The sequence below is a fragment of the Vigna unguiculata genome, chromosome 3 (assembly GCF_037176805.1).
Source record: "Vigna unguiculata cultivar grain cowpea cultivar isolate G323 ecotype 2 chromosome 3, ASM3717680v1, whole genome shotgun sequence".
Taxonomy (NCBI): Eukaryota; Viridiplantae; Streptophyta; class Magnoliopsida; order Fabales; family Fabaceae; genus Vigna; species Vigna unguiculata.
The window spans coordinates 47,628,630-47,642,073 of record NC_140794.1 but is presented as its reverse complement, the minus strand read 5'-3'; the positions used below and the strand labels follow the sequence as shown (position 1 = coordinate 47,642,073).

The window sequence follows — 13,444 nt, the reverse complement described above, 5'->3', positions numbered from 1 at the left end:
ATGGTACATACCTCTAATTTTATGTTCTCTTTTTCTGCATTCAAGTTCTGAAACTGCAGAGATTGCCCATAATCACTTACAGCTGGCAGAAGAAAAAGACAAGTAAAAACATGTAGTTATCTTTTTACATCCTAGTCTAATTTTTTTTATTTATTATTAGTGAAAACATGTGTATTTCATTGTTTTTTACTATATTTAAAATTTATTAAATTATGAAATAATTATTAATTATTAAAATAAAAATAAAATTAATAATTTTTATTTTTATTTTTATTAAAAAATAAATAATAACTTTTATAACTTTTTATTATGTAAATAATTTTCTATTATAAATAATTATTTGAATTTAAAAGAGTTACTCAAAAAGAAAATTAAAAAAAATATTTTTTTTACTTTGAGTGATTACTTAAATTTAAAAATTAGTTAATAAAAAGATAAAATTGAAAAAAATTATTTATTTAAAATTTAGAAAAATAGTTATTTAAAAGGTCAAATTAAAAAAAATTATGAACATGTTTATTAATGGATAGATATTTCTTTCTAAAATTTATTTTAATATGAATAATTATAAATAAAAGATATTAAAAATACATAAATTGTAATAAATAATAATTAAATGATATTAAAATACTTTTTCACTAAAGTTATGAAAACTTGTAATGTATAAAGGGTTTTATTTTATAATAGATAAATAATAATATTAAAGTAAAAATACTTTCTTGGTCCATGTTTTTGTTAAAAAATCTTAAATAGGTTCTAAGATTTTTTTTAGTCTCAATTGGGTCCATATTTTTTAAAATGTATAACAATTAGGCCCATTCGGTGTTAACGGTGTTAAGGATGTGCCACGTGTCAGCTCCTCATTTTTTTGAATTTTTGAATTTTTTTTAAATTATTCATGTCACGTGTCACATCAATATTGTGTCACGTGTCAAGTCAGTAAGGTGACACGTGTCATTGTTTGAATCTCAATTTGGTTCATATATTTGTTATTTTAATTATATTTCAGTCCATTTTTTTTTTTAATTTTCAATTTCATCCTCTCCAAATTTACATCAAATTTAACTTTGATATAAATTTTATAATGATATTTTTATTAAACATTTTAATAATATTAAGTTTATTTTATATTTTGTTTTAAAATTTTAAAATATTTATTTTAACTTGTTACAAAATTATTTTAAATAATTTATATACAAAGTTGGTTTAGAAATAATAATTTTATAAATTTAAATATAAAATTTTAAAATAATTTTGCAAAAAGTTAAAATAAATATATTTTATAAAAAATTAAAAAATGGACTGAAATGTTATAAAAATAACAAATATATGAACCAAATTGAGATTCAGACAATGATTTGACACGTGTCACCTTACTGACTTGACACGTGGCACAACATTGACGTGACACGTGACATGAATAATTTAAAAAAAAAATCAAAAAATTTAAAAAAATTCAAAAAAATGTGGAGCTGACACGTGACACATTCTTAACACCGTTAACACCATACTAACGAAATGAGCCTAATTGTTACACATTTTCAATTTCAAAAATATGGACCTAATTGAGACAAAAAAAAGATCTTAGGACCTATTTCATATTTTTTAACAAATGGGACCATTTTAACAAATGGACCAAGGAAGTATTTTTACTTTAATATTATTATTTATCTATTATAAAATAAAACCCTTTAATCATTACAAGGTTTCATAACTTTAGTGAAAAAGTATTTTAATATCATTTAATTATTATTTATTACAATTTATGTATTGTTAATATCTTTCATTTATAATTATTCATATTAAAATAAATTTTAGAAAGAAATATCTATCCATTAATATCTATCTCATGTACTTATAAATAGTTTAGGTTTCAGAAATAATAATGTTAAAAAAATCATATTTATTTATAAATAAGTTAGATCTTAGATTATACTATATTTTTTTATATTCGGATATCTCATTATCACCAAAATACAAATATATCATTATAAAAAGATTGTTTCAAAAAAGTATGACTTGATTTGAAAGAAAAAAACTACTATATCTCATATTGCTTTTCATCAAAATCTTGAATTTAAATTTGGTTCTAGTAATTAATATTCAAACTTATTTCTTTATTATAATATTTTATGTAATTATTATGTGTTTTTAATTAAAATAAAATCATATATGTATCTCTTTTGATTATTACGGAAAAATGGTCCAAATATCATGTTCTCGGTAGGTGTAACAGTTAATTAGTGACGTTGGCATATTAAAGAAAGTGTTAATTTCCAACTGAATATATCCAACCAAGGCTTAGCCCACATACAGAGGTTCTTCTCTTGAGCGTCCCTCCCAACCTGATGGCTACACATCACACTAACAGCATAATTAAAACTTAGTCTCTCATATACCACTTTTTTGAGTCCATCAAGTTTTCCCCATTGACAATCAAGTCACTTCATCTTGATTTCATCCATTATTTAACGAAATTAACTAAAGTTATAAACTGGACGTAACATTAGAGTAAATAAATACAATAGGCCTGCTAAAAAAACAGAATATTTGAACTACATGACCAAAAGGGCACATTGAATGTATTTTTATAATAACCATGAACAATAAATGAAAAGTCTTTCCATTGTGGGAAATTTAATGACTTCAAGAGAAAGTTTTGAATAACATGCTATAATGCCACTCTAGCAGTGGAACAGTATGAAGCAGCCTCAACTCACTACAATGGTTGCCATCGTGGAGTGATCATCGCACACCAAATTACTACTTCAAAAAGCCGTGCTATAGAGACATCAAGTGTAAATTCTGTAAAAGCCCTCAGAATGGGGACACAGGGTTTTTTGAGGATTTATTATTGGGATTTCAGTTTACATAAATGAAATCTACTACAACTGTAATAATCGAAAAGATAATAAATATAGTGAATTTTGAGGATGATGATGACTGGTTACTATCTACAAAATTTGTATTTGACTTTTGGTGATATTTACTTGTATATTCGGTTTAAGACACCTATGATTTTGAGGATGATGATGACTGGTTCCTATCTAGAACATTTCAGTATTTTTTATCTTTTTGAGAATTAATATGTATATGTAGTATACAGTATACATTATAAAAACTACATAAAAAAAATTCAAAATAGCTTCATCCCACTGCAACGTTTTTGTGGTTAGCTGCTATGCACTACAATTCAAGATTTAAAACATTGGTTAAATATCAGATAAAATCAAGGTTCATGGACATAATTTTAAATGATAAAAAACTTAAAGTATTCTTGACACAATTGAAACCTAAATGGAAAAAATTGCACAATATAAAATACTGGTGGAGTAAAAATGCAATTGATCCAAAAAAAAATTACATGCAATTTTTCAAAAAATATTTGAACATAATCCTTTTCAATCATGTTCTGTGTCTTTGTCTATCCCAACTAAAATTTATTTACATTCAACCAGACTAAAATGCTTGCAATATGCTAGATATATCAATTGTTTCTGGAAGAAATTAGAGATGCTAAAAACATTCAATTACTTATGGGTGTTTCCTTAGATACAGTGCTACTACGAATCAAGTAAATAAATGGAATTGAGTTTTCGTAAAATGATTTGTACCAGCAGAGAGGAAAATTGTTAGCTAGAACTTCTTCCTAGCATCGTTTCCACTTTTCGCAGATCAGAAAATGAAACCAGTGATGACTACAAATTGCATCAGCAAGAGCTTAGTACCAATTTTGCAATATATAAATATGCGTACCAGTTGAACAATTATGAAAATGAATGCATGATCCCTAGCAACAAGGAACTGAAATTTTAATCTCAACCACCACCGATCTGGTGGGACATTTGCACGTAATATGAAGAAGCCATAGAGCAATCCCACTAAAACAATGGCTAGAACTGCAAAATAGAGGAATACAATGAGTTTCCCATTTCATACAATAATGTCTTTACTTTAAGATAGTTACCACCGTTCATATATATCATTAAGTTTACCAACTTAGTGACAAACTAAACATCCTAGCATGAAATAGTAACAGGTGAAAGAAAAATTGTTAACGTACTGATGAAAAAATTCGTCAATAAATTTATCGATAATTACCAACGAAAACATCTATTGGTAAATCTATCGGTAATTACCGACGAAAAATTCGTCAGTAATTATCGATTAAAAAATTCATCGATAATTACCAAAAAATCTATCGGTAATTATCAAAAAATCCTTTGGTAATTACCAAAAATTTCGTCGGTAAATTTGTTGCACTATTCATCTTCTTCTTCCTCCCTCTTTCATTTTTTTTTTCGTTTTTTTCTTCGTCGTCGCTGCTACCACCGTCGTCGCTGTTGCCACCACCGCCATCGCCGTCGTCTTCTTCTTCTTCTCCTTCTTCTCCTTCATCTTGTCCTTCTTCATCTTCTTCTTCTCTTTTTTCCTCTTCTTTTTCTCCTTCTTCCTCTTCTTCTTCTTCTTCTTTTCCACATTCTCCTTCTTCTTCTCCTTCTTCTTCTTCTCCTTCTTCTTCTCCTTCTTCTTCTCTTTGTCCTTCTTTTTCTTCTTCTTTTTCTCCTTTTCTTCTTCTTCTTCTCCTTCTTTTTCTTCTTTTCTTCTTCTTCTTCTCCTTCTTTTTCTTCTTTTTTTCTTCTTCTCGTCTTTTTATCAGGTGAGAATTGGGCGGGAAAATTCCTGCTCCTTTTACCAACGGATAAATCTGTCGGTAAATTCGTCGATAAAAAAAATTAATTATCAACGAATTTTATCGATAGATTTTGAGTTATGTAAGTACTGACGAATTTATTTACGGAAAAATCCATCGGTAATTCAAATTTGGGCAGAAAATTTCCCACTTCTTTTATTAATGGATTTTTTCGTTTGTAAATTTGTCGGTAAAAAAAATTGAATTACCGACAAATTTATCGACGGAAAAATTCATCGGTAATTCAAATTTGTACGAAAAATTTCTGCTTCTTTTACCGACGAAAAATTCGTCGGTAAAAAAAATTTGAATTACTGACGGATTTTACTGACGAATTTTTTTGTCGATAAATGAAATCTGTATTACTGACAAATTTTTTCGTCGATAATTAAAATTTGAGAATCTGTCAGTAAAATCTGTCGGTAAAATCTGTCGATAATTCAAATTTATCGACAAAAATATATCTGTCGATAATTTCAATTTATTTGTAGTGTCATATGCTGCAAAGTTTATCTTTCCAATTTTGAAGTTTTATTTTGACTTTATCTATAATAATAAAAAGGCTTAATTATGTTTTGATTTCTCGTAAATTTAAATTTTTTTGATTGAGTTCATAATAAATTTTTTTAGTTTATTGAGTTCTTAATATTTTAAAATTTTTCAATTGAATTCCAACAATAAAATTTTGTTAATTTTATGATGTGCCAATTATTTTGCATTGTCATTCCCTTGAATGTTACCATACAATATATTGTTATAAGAGACTGGGATGACGAAATATTTCTCAAATATTTACTATTTTTGATAAAAATATTTTTAAATTTAATTATAATTTAAAATTAAAAAAATACACATATTATAAATATAAAAATATAAAAATATAAAAATATAAACTATGTAATTATAAAATAAAAAACTAAAAAAATTAACAAATTACAAAATTATAAAAGTATATAATTTTATAATTAAGAAATTAGAATTATAAAATTATATAATTATAAAACTATAAAATTACAATGTTATAATATTATAAATTATAAAAATTATCAAATTGTAAATTTGTTAAGTTTAACTTTTTATAATTTATATTTTTTTATTTTGAAATTTATAATTTTTTGAGATTTATTATTTTAATTAAAGTTAAAAATAGATCTCGTAAAGGTCTCTTATAATAAAATATTATGTAGCAACATAAGGATAATAATAATAATAATATAAAATAATTGTCACATTACAAAAGTAACAAAAACATTTAAGAGAGACTCAACTGAAAAATTGTAAAATATAGAAGATTCAATAGACCACGTAATTAAGTCTAATAAAAAAATATAAAATTTAAGAAAGATTTTAATTTAAGTAGTGATGTAATTACTTATTATAGATTTAAATATTAATGTTACTATGTTGTTGTTATTATTATTATTAATCGATTATTAAAATACGTGTACATATACGAAAATTATTTCTCAAACCATCTTGCCTTACAATATTCGGAATAAAGTGAAGAAGACGAAATATAAAACCGAGTGCTGTACTAAAATACAATTCTGTTAAACAAAAAATGTTTCTTCTAAATGCAAACGTTGAACAGAATAACTCGACAGTGCCGTGGTGACCTTTTCTATTGACAACTACAAATCTCTCTCTGTTGGTGCGTGTTTACAACAAACGTGTCATTTGTTGGTGTGACATTTTTAAGATAACTATTGTGCCATAGAAGGTGGATGATAAACCAAACCCCATGTCTCTGCCATAAAAAGCTTGTTTGAAAACACATTCCAAGTTGAATACCCAATGTTTTGTCTCCTTCATCGAAGACAAAGATCTACTTAAGAGGACGGTCGCCACATTCCTTTCTTGCCATTAAGTAGACCTTCTTGGTTTGTGGAGGTTATTTCCCAATGGAGAGATTTCAACAAATTCTCCACTTCACCAATCACACTAGGATCATCACGGACAATCAAATTACCTCCTGGTCTTAGTATTCTGTCAATCTCTGCTACCACAGGAACAAGATTGCACCTGACAAAGACAAACAACAAAAGCACGCTTTAATCAATAATGTTTGTTGTTCTTTCATCACAAACTATCGTGAATGACAAGACTCTTATTTCTGTAAGCACGTGATTCTGATTATAAACTGAAGAAATCGTTGCTTCCATTTTTACCTTTTCATTAGGTTTGAGAAAAGATGATCTGCATGCAGTAGATCGTAAGTTCGTGGATAGGTGCTGAAGGATTCACACCAATCATGGTATATACCAATAAGACCCCGTTCATAGATCACAGGAAGTGTATCGGAAGCATCTATGTTCACCACATTAAATACCCAGACAGGAAGATCCTTCATAGCTGCTGCGAATCTGCATTCACATTAACTTTGATGAATGTACCCTCATAATCAATGATACAACTCTATTAACAACGCATGCATGATAAATTTGTAAAGACTAAAAGTATTGCATACAAATTAAAAATATATATATATATATATATATATATATATATATATATATATATATATATATATATATATATATATATATATATATATACCTACCCTCCATAACTAGCTCGCATGTCCATGATATTTCTGACGTGAGACCAAGATACCCCAATGTTGCTAAGCTCATCGATAACGTTTTTCCAGCGTTCATTATCTGCTGCAAAGTCTTGAGAAAGTTGTTCACCACCTTGCATGTCTTTTAACCACTCTGGGACTTTTTGCAGTCTCTGAGGCCAAGCTTCAGGCCACTTGGTTCCTCTCTCATTGCCAACAGGCAACTTGTGCATGCAAGCCTGAAGCGGAACATACCTGGAATATAAAATATCAGTAATCATATTATTCACACTTTCTGCCATAGAAGTTGTAATAAACACAAGAGAATCGAAAGATTTACCATGCAGAATTTGGATCATCGTCTACTTTGCACATAGGAGGTTGGTTTTGCTCTCTTTGATCGTAGCATTCGTTGGTAAGGGGTTTGCGGTAGAAGGCTGCACCAACTTGATTCAATTTATCCTTTTTTATGGTTACGAGTTCCCAGCAAATGGCCTTGGTCAATGAAGTCATTTCTAGAGAAAAATAACAAAATGTCAGAGCCTACAGAGTGTATTCCTTTATTTTTTTTTAAATAACAATAACAATATATTTGCAGATATCATACGCTTCCATATCTGAGCATCTTCTTCGATCGTTTGGTACACAGGTGTAGCACACCACACAAAATAACCCCCTGGTCTAAGAAGACGATTCAATTCCAAAAGCAACAAGCCACCTACAATAGATTCACACACTTCTCTTCAACAACGAAAAATTGAAACACTAGGTTCAAAAAATGACAAACAAAATTAACGAAAGGAAAAGTGTTGGTGAGATTAAGAACCATCTTCATGCCAAGGTACACGACAACGTGCACAGTGAATGAGATCAAAGGCATGACTGGGGAATTGCAACCTTTGAGTGCCCATGACGGCAGATATTGCCGGAATTCCTCTCTCAAGGGCAAACTGCACTTGTGCTTCATGCTCATCTTTTGGTGCAAAAGACATGGAAATAACATCCCTTTCAAACAGAAAACCTCCAAAACTACCAACCCCACACCCAACATCCAAAATCACTCTAGTGTGCTTTCCCCATCCAATACCTGGTTCAGCCTGTGTAACAGTTACAAGTTCTTTTCAACAATCACGTGGAAGTTGTAATAAAACTTTATATAGATGTAATAAAATGACCTGTTGAAGAAAATCAATGTAGTGGAGAGCACCGTGAATGAACTGGGTGCCCCCTCCTGGGAATGTCAAGAATTCACCCTTCAACTTCATCCAGTTTTGGTGTCCCTTCACGTCTGCTAACAGAGTGTGTGGTACGTTGTGGAACCATACCTGTTACAAAGACATGGTAACTAAAACTTTAATTTTCAGAAACCAACACAAGTTAATGGAACCCTTACACTAAATCTAATAAACATACTTTTCTTTTTTGTGTAAAACACCCCTTCAGTTACTAACTAATTAAGTGTTTCGATAAAATGTTAACGAATGTAATAGGAAAAAATTATTCTGACACCAGCTTTATAAATACATAACAACAATTTAATTATTAATAAAATATTAAGTTAAAATATTAAATTAAATTATTGAATAAAAATTAAATATAAAGAGTTGTTAATGTTAATATATTAGTCTATTATTAAAAAGAGTTTTCAAATGAATGTATTTTTTGAGAAAATGTCCGAAGTATTTTTTTTTATAAAGATAATTAATATTTCAAGATTAACTCAAAGAAGCATAATAATTTTACATATATTTTAAAACTACAATCATTTGACATAAGATTTAATTATATTATATTTAACAATTTAATTTATATTTTGATTTAATATTTCATTATAAAAAAATGATGTCAAATAATGAATATATTTTTAAAAGTCGTGTTAAATTATCATACCTCAAATTAAACTCATAAAAATGAATAAACAATTTTTAAATAAGGACAATGATTGATTGAAATAATTACACTCATTTAACATGTTTTTTTAACAGGAGAGTGATAAAGAACTTGTTAAATGAGTATAAAAATGTGACAAAATATATCAACTTTTTTTTTTTTAGATATGGAAGCATGGAGTAAATGCTTCATCAGTATCATACAGTCTTTCAAAATGTATTATATCATCTTGCATAGTATTTCATTGTTTGTCAAAGTGTTGAATAAATATGATTTTAACCAAAGTTTTCAAATGTTGTTACCTTATCTCTGCTGGAAGGCCATTGGATTGGTACTTTGTAACCCTTGGGAAGTGGGACGAGGCAAGTTGGTGCATCTTCAGGGCAGTGCCTCTCTCTGTGTACGAAGTGTTTTCTAGTTGAAGTTTTCAAATACTTGTCATTATCCAAACACGGAATATAATCACCACCAGTTGAGACATTGCACAGACTCCACTTCAAATCTTGCATCTGCACTTCACCCAATTCCTCCTTCTCTTTCTTCTTCTCACCCTCAGACTCATCCACTTCTGTTGCCACCGTTTCCTTCTTCAACACCTCTTCTTGCTCCTTTTCTTTTGCTTCTTTCTCCATCACCACCACCTCACCTTTGTCTTCCCTTAGTTGTTGCACATTCGCTTCATCGTCATTGTTCTTACCTCCTTGCACATCAAAACTTTGTTGACCCCCACTCGTCCCCTCTTCTTGGTTTTCTCTCGTATTCACATTCTCACCTTCTGCATTTTGTTTTGTATTTGGGTTTTCCTTTTCATCTTGTGCCATGTTCTGGTTCTCTTCTTCAACCTTTTGCTCCCCTTCAGATACTTGAACATTTTGCGCCTCTTTCTCGCTCTTATCACTTTTCTGATCATTCACCACACCTGCAATAGCTTCGTTTCCACTGGAAACTTCTTTCTTATCGGTGTTTCCACCTTCATTTGCTATGGCGTCGTCGGGGAGGTTGCCAGGGTTGTCCCCATATACATTACCTTCCTTTTGGTCTTGGCTTTCGGTGACAGATTCACTTGACTCTTCCGAGGTATTTGTGGTCGTTTCACGTGGCTCTTCGAAGATATTTATGGCGGTTTCACGTAGCTCTTCTGAGATACTTGTGGTGGTTTCACGTGGCTCATCTGAGACATTCGTGATTGCTTCACGTGACGATTCGTCTGCGATATGTGTGGTAGTTTCAAGAGGATCATCTTGCTGGATGATGTTTGTGGTTGATGTGGTGGTGGTGGTTTCAGGTGTGTATTCAGCGAGATCTTGAGTGTTAGTGGATTCAGAGTTGTTATCATCAATGGCAGTGTGTGTTTTAGGTGTGACAACGGAGTTGGAGGTTAGCATCCATATGCCCAGAACACAAAGCGCGGTGAAGATTAGTGTTGTTAAGGTTGATGAGTAAGAAGTTGATGATGAGGATCTCCTGGCTCGTGATTTGGAGGGTTGGGCCATGGGTGTGTGTTGTGTTGGATTTGTTGGTGAAGATAGATATGAGAGTGAAATTGGAAGAGATTAACGAGAGTTGTTGAGAGGTTTGAGAGATGTTTGTGGCGGAAGATTAAGGAGAGAATGAAATTGTTTGTACGTTGGGAGTTAGAAAGTATCAATGATCCAATAGAGTCGGAGTAGGGAGGTTGTTGAGACAACTTGGTTGCCATGTATGTTTCACTAAGAAATCGCACACACCAGACACAGGTTATAATCCTGGTAAATGTTTTAAGTTGAACAAAGTCAATAACAATCTACTCGTTATATGTCTATGAAATTGTAGGTTTAAAATAACTTTATCGTCGTATTTGTTCCAAGAAAATATCAGATAGATTTTATTTTTATTTTTTTAGTGGGTCGTTACTTTTTAAAACAAATAACAATTAGGTTATTTTGGTTTGGTTCTATATTAACCGTGTCAAATATGTATCAAATGTGAGTTCGTGGTTTTATAAACAATTATTTGAAATATTAATTCAAATAAAAAATAATATTAAAGTTTAAATTTATAAAATATCAAAACAAATATATTTAAATTTTTTAAACAAAATTTAAATAAAGTTTAATGTAAAATATAAATTTAGTTTTATTAAAAATATTTAATAAAATTATCAATTTTAATTAGCATTTATATAAAAGTTAAATTTGATATTAAATTGAAAAGAAAGAAACATGTTCGGTTTACAAAAGAAATTGGGATTGATACATGACACGATGCCTTAATATGGGAAAAGAAATTAAAATTTTTAAAAAATAACGAACTGACGTGTGACACATATTTAATATTATTACTACAATATTAACGAAAATAATATAATTGTTACGCATCTTCAAAAATAAGGATACATTTGAAATCAAAATACAGGAACCTACTTGAGATCTCTAAATAAATACGACCAACAAAGTATTTTAACAAAAAATATATGTAAAAGAAAGGAATAAACTAGTTTTAAAACCCACGAATAAACAAATTCATGTTAGTCAATATTGTCCAAACTCGATCATATTTTAACTTTTGCATTAGTGGCTATCTAATGTACATATCCACCATATTTTTGTCTACGTCCCTATCCAAATATTCATTGGTGTTCTCCTCCTCATCCTCATTGTTACCATATTTAAATTACTAAAGTATTTGTAGTTTAGTAGGTACTACTACAAGAAAAAGTATATAAATCGCATTCTCATAAAATCCACACAAATGGAAAAAAAACTCATGCTAATCAATAATAATTAGCTTTCACTCGTCTTCAAGTAAAAACATTGATATATTGTATTTTCCTTGAAACCAAATGAAATGACCACCTGGTCAAATATCAAATACCATTGTCTAAAAGCTTGTCTCATTCTATAAATAGACTTCTTCAACCTGCAAACCAAATGCTCATTGCCTTTTTTAGCAAAGCAATTAGGTTGAACCATATACACTTCCTCAAATAAATCTCCATTCAGAAAAGCTGTTTTGATATACATTTGATGAAACTCCAAATTAAAATGAACTACTAAAACCATAACCATACGTAAACAATTTTTAGCTTTCATTGATTCTATTTGGAAGATCAAGTATCACTTTCCCATTATATTGGTCTAATTACTAATCAGGTACACTTATGCATCTTACTATTTTTTTTATTAAAAACTGCTCTTAAATTTTGGGCATAATTCATTGTACCGATGGTTTGATGCTATTTATGATCTGAATTCATAAAACTCATCTATCATGGGTACAATTATATGAAATTTTTGTGAAAATGATATAATTTAATTATATTATTAATTAATTTGATACTACATTAATTTTAATTACGCCCTATCTATATTTTGTAATTAATGTATTTTATTTTTCTTGATAAAATGTATTTTGAATTTTATTATATTAATTATTTGTCTTTCGATATTATATTTTTTTGACATGAGATGTGCATTGTATTTTTTATTCTAATTATATTTCTTATTTATTATGATTTGAGATCCTTAGACGAGATCATAGTGAATGAGAAATTTGGTATTATAGGCATGTTTTGATGTGTATTCAGAAATATTTATTTTGTTTATTTACACAATAAGTGTGTGTATTAGATGTTTCTTTGTTATTTTCATACTAGCTTCTTTGTCTATGCAATTGACTTCGCTCAAAACTTTAAATGGCACAAATTTTGAGGATTGAAAAGAATATTTGGATTTGTATCTGACAATAACCAATATGAACTTTTCTTTAAGAGAGGAAGAACCCCAACTCTAATACCAATTTGATAAGAAAAATAATATAAGACACAACAAAATAATATATTCAAGTATGAATTCAAAGGATTGTGTATCCAGAATCAATGAAGCATCCATAGAAGCACGTGTGAGACGCTACTGGCTACTTCTCTCTTTCTAGTATTCTAGAACTTATAAAAAGTGTTTTATGTTGCCTCTTAAAATCGAACAAATACGATATCAATTTTATATTCCTACCAGCAGTTATCAGGGACCTCTCAATAAGTAACTGATTAATCAAGTCTATCACATACCAGACCGTTCTCTGAACAATCAAATCCATCACGGGCCGTTCATTAGGAGCCTCTCAATAAGTAACTGATTAATCAAGTCTAGCGCAGACGGTTCTCTAAACAATCTAACTCATCACGAATCATTCATTAGAAATCCAAAATTATGTATTACCCATAAAATTAATAACCATGCGCAATGTATTCGATACTAACAAATAATTTAATTTATTGGTTAATGTTAATCCATAATAATAAACTAGAATAATAGTTTTATATA

At 29.3% G+C, this 13,444-nt stretch overlaps 1 protein-coding gene across 1 annotated transcript; it reads right to left on the bottom strand.

Moving 5' to 3' along the window:
• Window positions 1-6,141: 6,141 nt before the first annotated feature.
• LOC114175467 (putative methyltransferase PMT23) lies at window positions 6,142-10,946 on the bottom strand. The gene is made up of 8 exons (XM_085670886.1): window positions 9,446-10,946; window positions 8,429-8,578; window positions 8,080-8,350; window positions 7,861-7,971; window positions 7,594-7,768; window positions 7,254-7,508; window positions 6,862-7,056; window positions 6,142-6,715 (listed from the first exon to the last, which is right to left on the bottom strand). Exons 1-8 carry the CDS (start codon window positions 10,634-10,636, stop codon window positions 6,523-6,525), a joined length of 2,541 nt encoding a protein of 846 aa, XP_085527012.1. The 5' UTR covers window positions 10,637-10,946; the 3' UTR covers window positions 6,142-6,522.
• Window positions 10,947-13,444: the final 2,498 nt, after the last annotated feature.